The sequence below is a fragment of the Gallus gallus genome, chromosome 4 (genome assembly GCF_016699485.2).
Source record: "Gallus gallus isolate bGalGal1 chromosome 4, bGalGal1.mat.broiler.GRCg7b, whole genome shotgun sequence".
NCBI lineage: Eukaryota > Metazoa > Chordata > Aves > Galliformes > Phasianidae > Gallus > Gallus gallus.
The window spans coordinates 76,265,411-76,278,463 of record NC_052535.1 but is presented as its reverse complement, the minus strand read 5'-3'; the positions used below and the strand labels follow the sequence as shown (position 1 = coordinate 76,278,463).

The window sequence follows — 13,053 nt, the reverse complement described above, 5'->3', positions numbered from 1 at the left end:
TTTGTGCAGTGCTTTTTCTTTAACCCTTCAGTATATATTATGCAACAGAGAAATCCAATTTATTGAATTGTTCATGAAAACATCCAACCACAAAATATAATACTTCAATGAATTTTCTTGCAAGATATTGCGATGTAGCTCATTTCACATGGCAGTCCAGCCCAAGCTTAAGAAAAAAGCCCTGTTAGCACCAGAGCCATAGGACAGTGGTCTGCTCCCATGTGGCCCATTACAGCAAAGTAATGGTGCTGTGGTCACCAGAGTGTACAACCAAGCAATGAAGCTGTAATTCTCTTACTGGTGTCCCTTCTCCAAACTTGGAAGTTCCTGCTACGGTTAGTCAGGATAGAGATTCACTTACAAGGATAAGGGCTTCAAAATGAAGTAAAGGCGCATGCTTTTTCTTCACTAGAAAATGCTGCTCCCACTGGCCATCTGAATGGAATCAGAATATCATCTTATACATAAAGTCTTCTCCATGTGCACTTTTTCCAGATTCAACGATGTTTGTGTTGCTGTACATTACAAGTTTTGCCATCTACACCAGTGAACAACCTCTTCAAAACCAGTTCAAAGGAGAGAACTACCACACCAGATACATCTGCAGTATCCCTGGGTTGCCAGGTCCCGTGGGCCCCCCTGGAGCTAACGGAGCCCCAGGGCCACATGGACGCATTGGTCTTCCAGGAAGAGATGGTAGAGATGGCAGGAAAGGAGAAAAAGGTGAAAAGGGGAGCGCAGGTATTGAATATTTGTGTCAACTAACATAGTAGTGCATCAAAATAAGAGCTTTCATCATTACTATTACATATATACATATGATGAACATGTGCATATGTGCCTGTGTGGGCTTAGTGTGATGCATGTACCGAGAGAAAGAAAATATTCAGATATATTTTAGATATGTCTAATATGCATGTAGTCAAACTTGCAAACAAATGTAATTGCACAGCCTTCCTGTGCACAGATGCTCAACAAAAAGGGACATTGCAAAGGTATGTGTGGCAGCAGTGGTATCAAATAATTAGTCTCATTTGTGCTGTTAGCTAGGAAGCAAAGATTAACAGGCTTGTAGGTACAGAATAAAACCACTGAAATAAGTAATATTTAGTGCATTGGCGTCAGGTAACCACAGTGCTGTCCTCCACACCAGCAGTACCCATGCCTCTGTTAGCAGTGGATATATAGTTCTTCAGTGTTTAATCAAGGCGTATGAAGAAAACTAGGAATATAAAAACAAAGGACTCACAGGCTGTGTAGTCCACTGCTGTGTTGAAACTTGCTATTCTTTTCACAAGCTTATTTAGAAGATTTTGAAAGTATTCTTGAAGTATTCTGAAATTCTGACCTTGCTTTTCTTGTCTGTTCAGATATACCCAGTAGCCTATGTAATCATTTACTGAGATAATAATTGAAACTACTAACTAACTTAAAATGTTTTTGAAGGTTTAAGAGGAAAAACTGGGCCATTAGGACCAACCGGAGAGAAAGGAGACCAAGGTCAGTCTGGGAAAAAAGGACCAGGAGGACTGATTGGTGCCAAGGGTGAAGTAGGTCCAGCTGGACCACCTGGACCTAAGGGAGATAAAGGAGACCGAGGAGAGCCAGGTGCACCAGGGGTCTGTAAGTGTGGGAAGATAGTGCTGAAATCTGCCTTTTCTGTTGGCATCACCACCAGCTACCCTGAGGAAAGACTACCAATTGTATTCAATAAAGTCCTCTTCAATGAGGGTGAACATTACAACCCTTCCACAGGGAAGTTTATTTGTGCCATCCCAGGGATTTATTATTTTTCTTATGACATCACCTTGGCAAATAAGCACCTTGCGATTGGGCTGGTTCACAATGGGAAGTACCGCATAAAGACATTCGATGCAAACACAGGAAACCACGACGTAGCTTCTGGGTCCACTGTGATCTACCTTCAGCCAGAAGATGAAGTATGGCTTGAGATCTTCTACACTGACCAAAATGGTCTCTTTTCAGACCCAACATGGGCAGACAGCTTGTTTTCTGGATTTCTCTTATACGTTGATACAGATTACCTTGATGCTTTATCGGACGAAGATGAGCTCTGAAGCAGATAATGTCAGATCACAGCCAAACGACAATCCAGCACATGACTTTATCTGGCCGTGTGTAGGACACAAAGTGGAAAATGAATAACCTGGGAATTTATTTTTGCTTTGACAGGAAGCAAATCTGAGTTCAGATTCTAGAATCAAAGCTGGATTCTTTACCAAACAACAGGGATATCAAAAGGAACTATAACTAACAAAAGACTGCATCGCTCCAGGACAGACTCCTCATGGAAGTTATGTTTACGATATTATTTAAACAAATTTAAGATACTGTACATTGGATTTTATATAAAATATATTAAGTTACAAAGTAGAATTGATATTTTGTATACGATATTAAAGAAAAACTGAACAATTGACAGCAATATTGTCCTTGGTCATTATGAGACAGGTAATATATTAAAAACAAAGAAAACTTTTTTTTTTCTTTTTTTAAGAAAGGAATAAAATAGAGATGTCTGCTGAACAGGCCACAGGCATGTTCTCATCTGATATTTACACCAACAAAAGATATCTGTGAGCAGTTAACCTCCTAATGTTTCATGAAAATTTGTACCAGCTGAGGACAGCCCCACTGCAGTCCAGAAAGTACAGAATAAAGATATTAAACATACAAAATCATTAAAAGTTGACTGAGCTAAAAACTTGTAGATAGCATCAGTATTCTGCTTGGTATTTTCAATGTAATTCTCAGGGGGTTTGCTCTTATTGCAATGTTATTCAATATCTTTTTCAAAAATGTGGAAGAAAATATAAACCTTCTGCTGAAAAAAAAAAAAAAAAGAAAAAGAAAAGATGCCAAAAAAAGTGATAGAACAGAAAGCAGGAAGGAGAATGAATTATATGGAACAAATTGAGTCGCATCACCTAAGCAGACTTACTTGTACTCTAAGATGGCCAAATGCAACAAAATGAATTTAGGTCACACATGAGATGGAAGACTGAATTCAGGAGATCAGTGAACTTGGAAAAGATACATGGGACATTATGGATAGTCAGCATATAGGTCGTAAGAGTAGGCTGTTTATAGTGCTTTGGATGTATGATCAGTGGAAATTCAAGTAATGAGTAGTATTCATAATGATATAATCATTCATAGCAAGTAGTATTACTTACAAGACTGCTACTTATATTCATGTTTCAAAAACATACTAGAAAACTGAAAAAAAAAAAGGCTGCAACTCTACTAAAGTCCTCAGTAAATCTAACAAGGCCAATTTATTTTTCTCACCAATGAAATGGTTAAGAAGTGATCTGCATGATTTCTGGTAGTAGTTGTCACTTCATTCTGTCAGACAAGGGCATGGCGAGATCCACTGCTCAGAAACTATAAATTCCCACTGGAAATCAAGACCACACTTTACTAGTGGTAGTAACCAATCATTGTGAAAATTGGCTAGGAATACTGTGTGTTCTTCAGCATTTGACACCTTGTAGGTCAAGATCGGCCATCTGTAACGGCATGTTTAGAGACGTACTTGCTTTGCAAGAAATTACAATCTTGTTCTATTATATTAGTCCCAGATTTACAAAACTCTGTTATTTCTGACAGTTATGCAAATAGTTTTCAATGCACTACAGTTACAAATGGAATATCAACCTGTGCACCCTGCATCTAATCCCTTATTTTCCTATGCAGTCACACACATGCCTTTGAGTATGTATGGATGTTACTTTATGCAGTGAACAGGTGCAAAGTCCTGCCAACAAATCAAACTGGCAATGCCTGTACAACCCTCATTTTATTTGACAGTGTGGTAGAAGATGAAAGTGGATGTTTTTCCAACTTGACATCTAATTTATTAGTGTTACACATGCACTGTTTCTTGTGGAAAATATGGAAGAGAACATCTACAGACTCAGTTTATCACTGTACTGTACAATCATTTACACGTCTGCAAGTCTAGCACAAAATGAGTGCAAAATGCTGCCCAATCATCATTTTTACAGCAATGATTTATGCCACTTCCTCACAGACAGCACTGATGATACAAGGCACAGACAGCAGCTCTCAGCAGCCCGCAGTGCTATCCGCAGTGATATTCCACAGGACAGAACAGACACTCCCTATGTGCACGTAACATGCAGGACACATACTTCAACAGATACAGGCTTGGAGCTATAATATGCATTCTGAAAAAAACCCAACTAATTAAAGCATTTCATTACGTGTTTAATTTACCAGACTAATACGGAAATAGTTTTACAACATTTGACTCAATAGAAAGTTTATATTTAGAGTCGTAAATTAATTTTATTATGGTGAAACTTACAGATACTTCAGATTTTCAAAATTAAAAAAAAATCCTATAAACCATCCTTATGACAGCACAACAGATGTTCTTCAGACTGTACAGAAACACAATAAATCTGGACATCTTCAAACAAAACAAAATTTTCACCACTGAATAGAGAAAGAATATGGCATTAAAACGAAACGTTACTGGTTGCAGTCCTAACTAAGAGCAAACTGCTTCCCTGTGATAAAAAAAAAATGAATGGAGTATAAAAGATATATTTTAACCATACCTGTGTTGAAAATGACATCATGAGTATAAGTAAACCAAGAGTTATTGCCTTCCTCTGCTTAATAATTTTAAATTTATGTTAGTACAATCATAGAAAAGTCATTTTAGCTTCCCTAAGTTTCCCCATTTGGATTACGTAGCTACTTGAACAGTCTAATATTTTGGCATGAACTGTTAAAAACAAGTAATTCTGTTGAATTATACCTAATGGCTTTTTGCTGGAAGTCTTTTATGACATGAATGGACAACATATGTATACAAGTACCATGTGTCCCTGCCCTTTTTCAGGATCTCAAGACATTTTCCTAAAGTAAATCATAGTTGTTGCTGCTATTTCACTTGAAAATAGATCAGCTTTGATGATATGATGTTTCATTCATTAAGACATATTCCCTCCCTCTAAATTTGAATTTATAGTGAAAATATCTTGGGCTGAAGTCTTCCCACTGTTTATGCTATCAGGTCAGGGGAAAGGTTGGGTTGGTTTCAAGATGATCTAGAAAAACAGTGACCACAATCTCTGTAGGATTAAATCTGAAGTTAATTAGGTTTCTACACAGTGTATGTGCCATAGTGGCACATGAAGTTAGGCATCTATACTACACTTGTCATCTACGCTTTGTCTACAATCAGCAGAGAAAAAATAGTATCACCAGGAGAAACTCCCAGGAGAAAGCATGTTTTTGCTGTAGCACAATCTCTTAGGCTTTCTGAAGGAGGATGCAAGAACTGATACAAACCTGATACCATCGAGAAGCTTTAATCTCAGTGTTCCTGAGATTTCTGAGATTAACAAAAAAACAAACAAAAAAACCCCACATATATTTACTTGGGATATATGTATGGAGATATACATAAATAAAAATAAAGTTGTTTGAAACAAAATAGCCCCCACAATCTTTTCATCTCTCAAGCTTCCTTCATACGTGGTAGAGTGCCAAAGAGGATGTTGATAAGCACTTTTAACCTAGACAACTAATTAAACATTATAATCACACTGAAAACTTCATCTTTAAACTTACATCCCTTTCTTTGCATAAATACCTTCACTTTCCTCACCACTGCTTTTCATATCTGCATGATTTATGCTGCCATAATTTCTTTCAGATGCAGTAAACACAAGTAGTCCTAAAGAATTTTTTCCTATGCTCATAAAATACAGAGAAAGAAGCTGCTAATGCGTATCAGGATTGAAAGTATTATCTACATTCTTCAAAGCGTCATAAATCTGCCTAACAGCATTTATGCATTTTGGCAATGGCAAAGATACAAAAGTCTGAAAAGCACCTTATTTTGTTCCCTACTGAGTGTGTTTCTATAGTTGGTGCAGTTCATATAATAGTTCATTTTTATTTACCTTCCATGAGTCACCTGCTAGGTTATTATTTACCGAATACAGTTTCACATTTACCAAAATATTCACTCTTCAGTAATCAGTTTAATTTATCCATTGGCACGTACTACATACTCAGTATAGCTGTAATGATATACCAGGGAATTTAGTCAGTAGGATCTTCAGTTTTATGCGGAAGCATGGCTTATTTAATACACGTATTTCAGCGGGTGATGAATCCCATCCAAGAAATAATACAGGAGAGCAAACAGAAGATAAATAGAGTTGAGAAAGCAATGTATCACAGAGGCTGATGATATTTCACCTGCTCAGCTGCACTGGTGCTGTTTCATTCAGTAGGTATATCTTTCTCAGTGAGTAACACATTGCTTTCAAGAAGCAATTTATTCATTTCAGTACAAAGCATTTAGACTTCAGCTTACAGAGCATTTAGAGGTTATGTTCTTTGCCACGTCACTCCTAAACTCAGCACTCCAAATCGAGGTTATGTCAGTATTTCTGAATTTCAGAGGCTTGATTCGGCCCCAGGCTGACATGGACAAAGTTCCAAGCGCTTGGACGAAAATCTCAGTGTTCTCAGTGATGCTTTGTTTTATGCTGGTTGCAAACATCCGATCAGTTCATGAAAGTTACTTCCTAAGGCAAAAGAAAAATTAATTAAACATGTTATGCAATTATATTTTAATAGCAAATATATACAAAACTGCCTTGGATTGTTTGGCATTCAGCTTGTATCCCTCAATTCTGCATGCAATTTTTTTGGTATGATTGAGCAGCTACCTGCTGGAAGAGCTGCAAGGAAGTTTTTTCCTATATGGAGATTGTTCTTGTAGAACAAACCATTAATGTGAAATTTATCTTATCTGACGTTAATCTCTAAAACATCACTGACTGGGCTAAATTAGTTACTAGCTTTCCTGTCACCAGTGCAGAGTAACAGGTGGGGTAAATCTCAGTTTGGATGACAGTGTATTCAACGCCTCCTTTAAGAAAGGAAGGGGCTGGAGATCCCTGACTCTTCGTATTACCTGTATTTAGGCAATGAACTGAGGTTAGCATTCAACTTTGAGATGGCAAAAGTATGATTGCTGCTCTTAGACAACAATGTAAGTGGAAGAACTGGTGTAATCTAATACTGCAGTTTGCACATCTCTCAGTTAGAGGATATGGATTGATGAGAAGAACACAGCAGTACCTTTATAATGATGCAAGTGACCTCTTGGCAGACCTTTCATGAAGTAATGCTCCACTTCCTCCTCGGACAGCTTCAACTGCAGTAACATGGCTGTCCTCCCAAAGGTACTACAATATGTGAAGGTGGGCTTCACTTATATCCCCAAATTCAACATACTTAAGGATTTCTAAGGATTATTAAGGAATTACAAATAAATAATAAAATTGTTGCTTTTCAAATTTAAAGCACCTGCCAGAATCTTTCATACAATGTAAAACGTAATACTATGTTCATAAAGTTGTTTCTGTGCAAGAATAGACTTGCTTTTCTCATGTTAACAAAGGGGCAAGAAAGGCTGAATTACTGAAAAACAAAATAATTGTGTTTCTCAAGAGGCTCCAAAAGTGAACTCTTAGCAAGACGCAGATGAGATTTCTAGAACTGAGTGAACTGTATATAAAAAAAACCATTTGCCAGCATTCTCTTTTCGTTCTTTACTTTCAAACAAGTGTTATTCTTAAGTTTGGAAGACGGTGGAAAGGATTTAAACTTTGAGTTGAAAAACAACCTCTTTAATCATCTGAAAACTTGTCTACCGCTGCTGCTGCCGCCAAAGCAGCAGGCTTTCCTCCTTTCCACACCACCTGCATCTTCTGGCACATGGTCTGAGAAGTGAACACTGATTTTTCCTCCACGTGTGACAAATTTCAAGGAATTTTATTTGTGAATTCGGTCATGCTGGAGTGAGGTGCAATCAGTTTAAAACAATCACGCTGAACAGAGTTTGTTCTCCTTTCTTTGTAACCTCTCTGAAGTTGAGATGACTGCAGAGCTGCCTATAGTAGCCCAAACCGCTATTTTAATAATACAGCAGCATATAGTCTTATTTTGTAAGATCACCCTGTGGCCTGCCTCACTGGGGCAGCCAGCACAACCTCTCCCTGAGCAGCAGCTCTCTACAAGCTCCCACAGGTTCTGTCTGCTCCAAAGGCCGTGCTTGGCTTTCCTTGGCAAAACATCAGTGACAGTGCTGCACCTAACAAAGCGAAGCTTCTCACATTATCTCACTTGGAGCACTGCATCTGCTGCACAGTGCAATCAAAGACACTGGGCTTCCTTCTTTTTACGACGCTAACCGAGATAAATGTGTTTTTCTCTCCTCCAGGAACCACATATGGCTTAAACTCAGTCTTATTTCTGGGAGTGGAGTCGTGTCCATCCTGACATATGTTTTTAAGTAGCTTTTCATCCTGGTAAGCAAAGGTTCCCACTGTTCCTTCAGGGTACTACATTAATGTTCCTTACATAATGCTGTTCATATTTGTGCATCATTTAAACTGTTTGCACAACTGTTTCTGAGACTGGAATAGATAGCTGGGACACAGGCTTATTAGCAAAACAAGATGTTTAACCTGAATCGTTGCCAAAAGCCTGTACGAAGGTTCACCCACTGGATGACTTCCATAGGCTCAGATACAGTGAGACTTAGTAGATGTCAGAAATTGTGTACTGGACACATCACCTTCAAAAACCTGACATTTCCATTCTTGAAAAACATTGTCACGCCAGCTCTTTCTAGCTGTGACAGTTCAGCGTAATTTAACTAAATGTCCATACTGCTGTTTTTTTGTCTCCTGTGACTGTTTACTTCTTCCCACGACTTTTTACAACAGCGTTCAGAAACAGGAAACAATTCAGCCATCTCTTTTCATGTGATTCCAGCTACTAAAGCTTTGCAGTAACAGACCTTCAGAAGTTACAGGGGCTGATTGTACAGGCACAACTATAAACGGGTCTAGTAACAACTCCATTCAGTACCCACAGTGTTGTTTATTCCGGTTGTTATAAAGATACTGATGCAAATGTTATTGTAAGGAATTACTTCTTAACAACCCGGCTCAGCAGAAAAGATTGTTCCAGATTTTTTAGGAATACTATTAATTGCTTTGTACCTCTAAGAATTAGGAACCATATGTAAGACAATCCACATTTCTACAAGCTGTCTGATAGCACTGACAGATTTCTGCCACTCCAAGTATGCAAAGATTGGGATAAGGTGCTGTCGGCAGGAGCTGCAATCACTTCTTCATCTTCCCTGTATTTTCTTATAGCTTTCTCTTTCCCTCTTACTGTAAAATAAATTGTCTACAAAATAAAATAAGTCTTCCAGAATGGCTTTAGTGGCGGAAGGAGCAGAATCTGAGCCTTTCTCTTTAAAAAGCAGAGCAGCCTGTTGCTAGGGGAGGCTGCTGTGCTTGGCTGCCGGCAGTCCCACAGCTGCTGCATCAGAAAACCCAGGTAGGAAACAGCTATTTTCCTTCAGACCTGTCTAAATATCACAGTGCTCTGCATGTTTTCATGGGTGAGACAGATTGAGGAATCCAAAACCCTCAGCGTGGCATTCCACATATCTCTGATGTAACTCATTTTGTGAAGAGGAGTTAGAGAAACTTGTGTTTGTTTTGGGGTTTTACTGCTTTGGAAACAGACAGCCTCTGAGCTAATGGAGAGCTTTAGTGTACTTGCTTTCAGTTGTTTACTACTTCTTTTTTAGTGCCTGCTCTCATACTTAATTTCAAGAAATGATAAAGAATTGTTAAAGAAAGTGGCCATAAGGCCCTTCTGGTTTGTTGCCAGCATTCTCCATTTTCATGTGCCTTTAGGAGACTGTTTAAATGTGATACATAAAAGTTTGATATGAAAAAGAAGTTTATGAGCTGAGCAACACAAATGCTGCAGCTTCTTGCGGTGTTATAATTTTTGTGCCACAAAGCTGTTATCTGATTAAATAGGTCTGCACGCAGCCAGGAAACACTGCAGTTCGCAGGCACATCATGCTTAGACATCATGCTTAGCACTTGTGCAAGGTGCTGGGGTAAATGGTGCTAAGGTGAAGGCAGAGGTGGTTTGGGAGCGTCCCACTTACCTAACAAAACCACTTTCTTAGGGCAAGTTCAGTTCCCTGTGCAATCTGAAGGCGCTGTTTAGCAACCTGAAAATCCTTTGGGGAGAGTAGGGACTACGCCTAGGTGGAAGATAACACAGTCCTTCTCCTCTGCCTGTTCTGTCTCTATACTATGCATTTTCCAAGTTACAGAGTCCCTGCCTGGGTTGGATGCAGTCTTTGAGGAAAGTATGCATGAGCTTACATATCCAATACAAAGAATGGATGGTAAGATAGGATAATTTGTGCAGGCCTCAGCACTCTTACTAAAGCAAGTGCAGCAGGGTGTGGAAAAGCTTCCTGTGTTTTATTCCTGTGAGTTATTCCACAGGATTTTTAAAGTACAGACTAAATTATGCTGTTGGGTGGTAGATCAGTGTTGTTGGTACAAGCTTTCTGTGGGGAACAAATGGAGCTGAGGTGAAGCAATAGTAGCACTGAGTAAAGGCATGCTGTGGTAGTACAAGGGAAAATGGTTTCAAACACTGTAGGTGTCCCCATTCACTTGGACTAGATAGCTTTTCAAGGTCCCTTCCAGCCCGAATGATTGTATGAGCTTTCACTGAGCGATAGGCACTTATTTGTATACATAAGAAAAGAGTAATTAATAACTCAGCAGTGTCTGTTAGGCTCTTGTAATCCACAGATCCATACAATCAGTACTATTGTAGCTAATGCAGGTTTGCAGTTATTCTTTATTGCTGCACAAACACACTGCTATGAGATACCACAATGATGTGAACTGCATCAATATAAAATAGAACTAGTTAAAAATATGTATGTTAGTTGGTTACATGATCTTCCAACCACTAGTTAAACTTATTTAGCCTCAAGTAGGTTAGAATAGTTGTCCCGCTTTCTCATCTGTAGAACTACTTTAGAAGCGATCATGTTTGAGCTCAGAACTCCATCAGTATGGCAGGAGGGACAAAACTCTCCTCCATGGGCAGAAGCAACTGGTGTGAGGAGGTAAGCCGTAAAGGAAGATGCCTTAGGGCTGTAAGCAGACAAACGCATGGCTGTGTTTGCTAACTTCACTGAGTTCCGGGGTTGTGGCCTACTAAAGGCATCAGTGGGGCAAGCACAGGGAAGCTCCTTAGCTGGGCTGACAGACTAGCGACGACACCTGGGACAGAACGGAACGGGCACAACGCCTGAAGACCTCCCGACCCACACGCTCCTCAGCGGGCGGGCGGGTGAGCACAACGCCCATCGCGCATGCGCACACGGCGTAGAGCGCGACACCGCGCATGCGCACTCGTGCTTTCCCCCCTCCCCTTTAGGGTCGGGGGTCGTACCGCCGGCGGCTGCCCTGCTGAGGTCGCGCTTCGTCCCGTTCCTCCTCCCCTCACTCATGCGTTCTCCCCTTCGTTTCTGTCTCGCTCCAGCTGCCGGGACCTGCCGGCCCCCCCGAGCCGCGGGCGGAGCGAGGGAACGCCGCCGACATGGCAACAGCCCCGGCGGCTGCTGCCCCTCCGGCGCCGCGCAGTGAGTGACTCCACCGGCCGCGGGAGGGGCGGGGCGGTCGGTGCTGCGCTGCTGCCGTTGCAACGTGGGAGGACGTGTGCGCGGGCTTTCCCAACTTCAACGATTTTACGACCCTCAGACACGCTCTTTCAAAAGAGTTTTGCCTTGGGCAGAAAGGAGTTGCCTGTTCGAATGTAAAGCTCGTGTTTTGCGACCGAAGTGGTCGGTGATGTCTGGAATCGCTGACGGGTTTCTCGCATTCCGCTGGGACGGCCTCCGTTCTCACCGGGATAGGGGAGCGCAGAGGGGACGCGGTGCGAGGCTGTGGGAAGCGAAATGGAGCCTGTCGGTACCGCCCAGTAATGGTTAACTTCTTCGGCAGAATCTCTCTGATATTCCTGCTGAATGCTTCGAAGAACGCTAATGTTGTGAATCCAACTGCAGAACTTTATGGGTTTACGTCAGTAGGCTCTATAAAAGAGCTAATTAAGAGCAGAGTGTTAGAAAGTCAATAAAACCGAAGCCCATTTCAGTATAACCACTCAGGTTTTCATCGATGTCAAAGTGAAACGTATTGTCCTTAAACTCATTTCAGCAGTAGGTCTTATTTGCTGTGGGCACCCGCAGTGTAGGAATGTTTGCATCTCTTTGAAGATCTTTGTGCCTGCTTGTTCTGGGAAGGGATGTGCAGACCCAACAGCTGTTAGACTGGATCGTGTGAGGAAACCAAGAGGCACCCTCTAGTGATGGGTGTTTTATTTTACAGAAACTTGTTTTTCCAAGAATAAACAGAACACCACAGCAGTGCACTGAAAGGAGAATTGGCCGTTAGTTCCTTTCTGAAAAGTGTTTTGTTTCCTCTGAGATTTTACTCAATAGAAATTCATTTTTCTTTCCTCTGAAATCCCTCTTTTCTGGACTTCTGTTATCTTTGTTAGGATGGAGTGGGAAGCACTGCGTGTGGTGATCTGAATTAAAGTGGTTTATTTGAGGGTGGTGACGCACTGGAACAGGTTGCCCAAGGAGGCTGTGGATGCCCCATCCCTGGAGGCATTCAAGGCCAGGCTGGATGTGGCTCTGGGCAGCCTGGTCTGGTGGTTGGTGACCCTGCACATAGCAGGGGGGTTGAAACTCGATGATCATTGTGGTCCTTTTCAACCCAGGCCATTCTATGATACGATTCTATGGTTTAATAGCAATGTAATTCACCAATCTGGTTTGTTTGTTTGTTTTTGAAATACTCTTATCTTAAAAAAGGAATAGCTCTCCACTTCTTGTATTGCTTCATTGTTTATAATGCCTCTGTGGTGTTAAAATATACACACACAAACCTTTTTATGAAAAGGGAACTGTATTTTAATGCAAGTGGGTGATGGTAAACAGCTGCAGAACTTCCAGTCTGTGATGTCCCTCAAGGGTTTGCTTTCTTCCATGCTTGTGTTATATGTTCACCTTCTCATTCCAGTCCCAGTATGGCAGACTGTCCTTAAAGAATATAATGTAGC

The 13,053-nt window shown here is 40.7% G+C and overlaps 2 protein-coding genes and 1 long non-coding RNA gene across 16 annotated transcripts in view; 2 read left to right on the top strand and 1 right to left on the bottom strand.

Annotated features, from left to right (window-relative positions):
- The window catches only part of C1QTNF7 (C1q and TNF related 7), a 56,078-nt gene extending 53,638 nt beyond the window's left edge, over positions 1-2,440 (top strand). For 5 of the 7 annotated variants that reach the window (XM_040700460.2, XM_046940358.1, XM_040700461.2 and 2 more), the window contains 2 exons: positions 496-741; positions 1,447-2,440. In XM_040700460.2, the coding sequence (XP_040556394.1) occupies positions 504-741; positions 1,447-2,078 (870 nt within the window). In that variant the 5' untranslated portion in view covers positions 496-503 and the 3' untranslated portion in view covers positions 2,079-2,440. The remainder of the gene's footprint in view (positions 1-495; positions 742-1,446) is intronic. The other 2 variants (XM_040700462.2, XM_046940360.1) reach the window with 1 other exon arrangement.
- Positions 2,441-4,716: 2,276 nt separating this feature from the next.
- LOC101751883 lies at positions 4,717-11,584 on the bottom strand. The gene is made up of 2 exons (XR_005859968.2): positions 7,159-11,584; positions 4,717-6,599 (listed from the first exon to the last, which is right to left on the bottom strand). It is a non-coding gene; the product is annotated as an uncharacterized LOC101751883 (long non-coding RNA).
- CC2D2A (coiled-coil and C2 domain containing 2A) overlaps positions 9,376-13,053 on the top strand; it is a 57,531-nt gene continuing 53,853 nt past the window's right edge. For 6 of the 8 annotated variants that reach the window (XR_005859965.2, XR_005859966.2, XR_005859967.2 and 3 more), the window contains exon 1: positions 11,356-11,569. Coding sequence is in view for 5 of the 8 variants with exons in the window: in XM_040700459.2 (XP_040556393.1) it covers positions 11,527-11,569 (43 nt within the window). In the remaining 3 variants the exon portion in view is untranslated. Of the gene's footprint in view, positions 9,436-11,355; positions 11,898-13,053 lie in introns of those variants that run through there. The other 2 variants (XM_015285800.4, XM_040700458.2) reach the window with 2 other exon arrangements.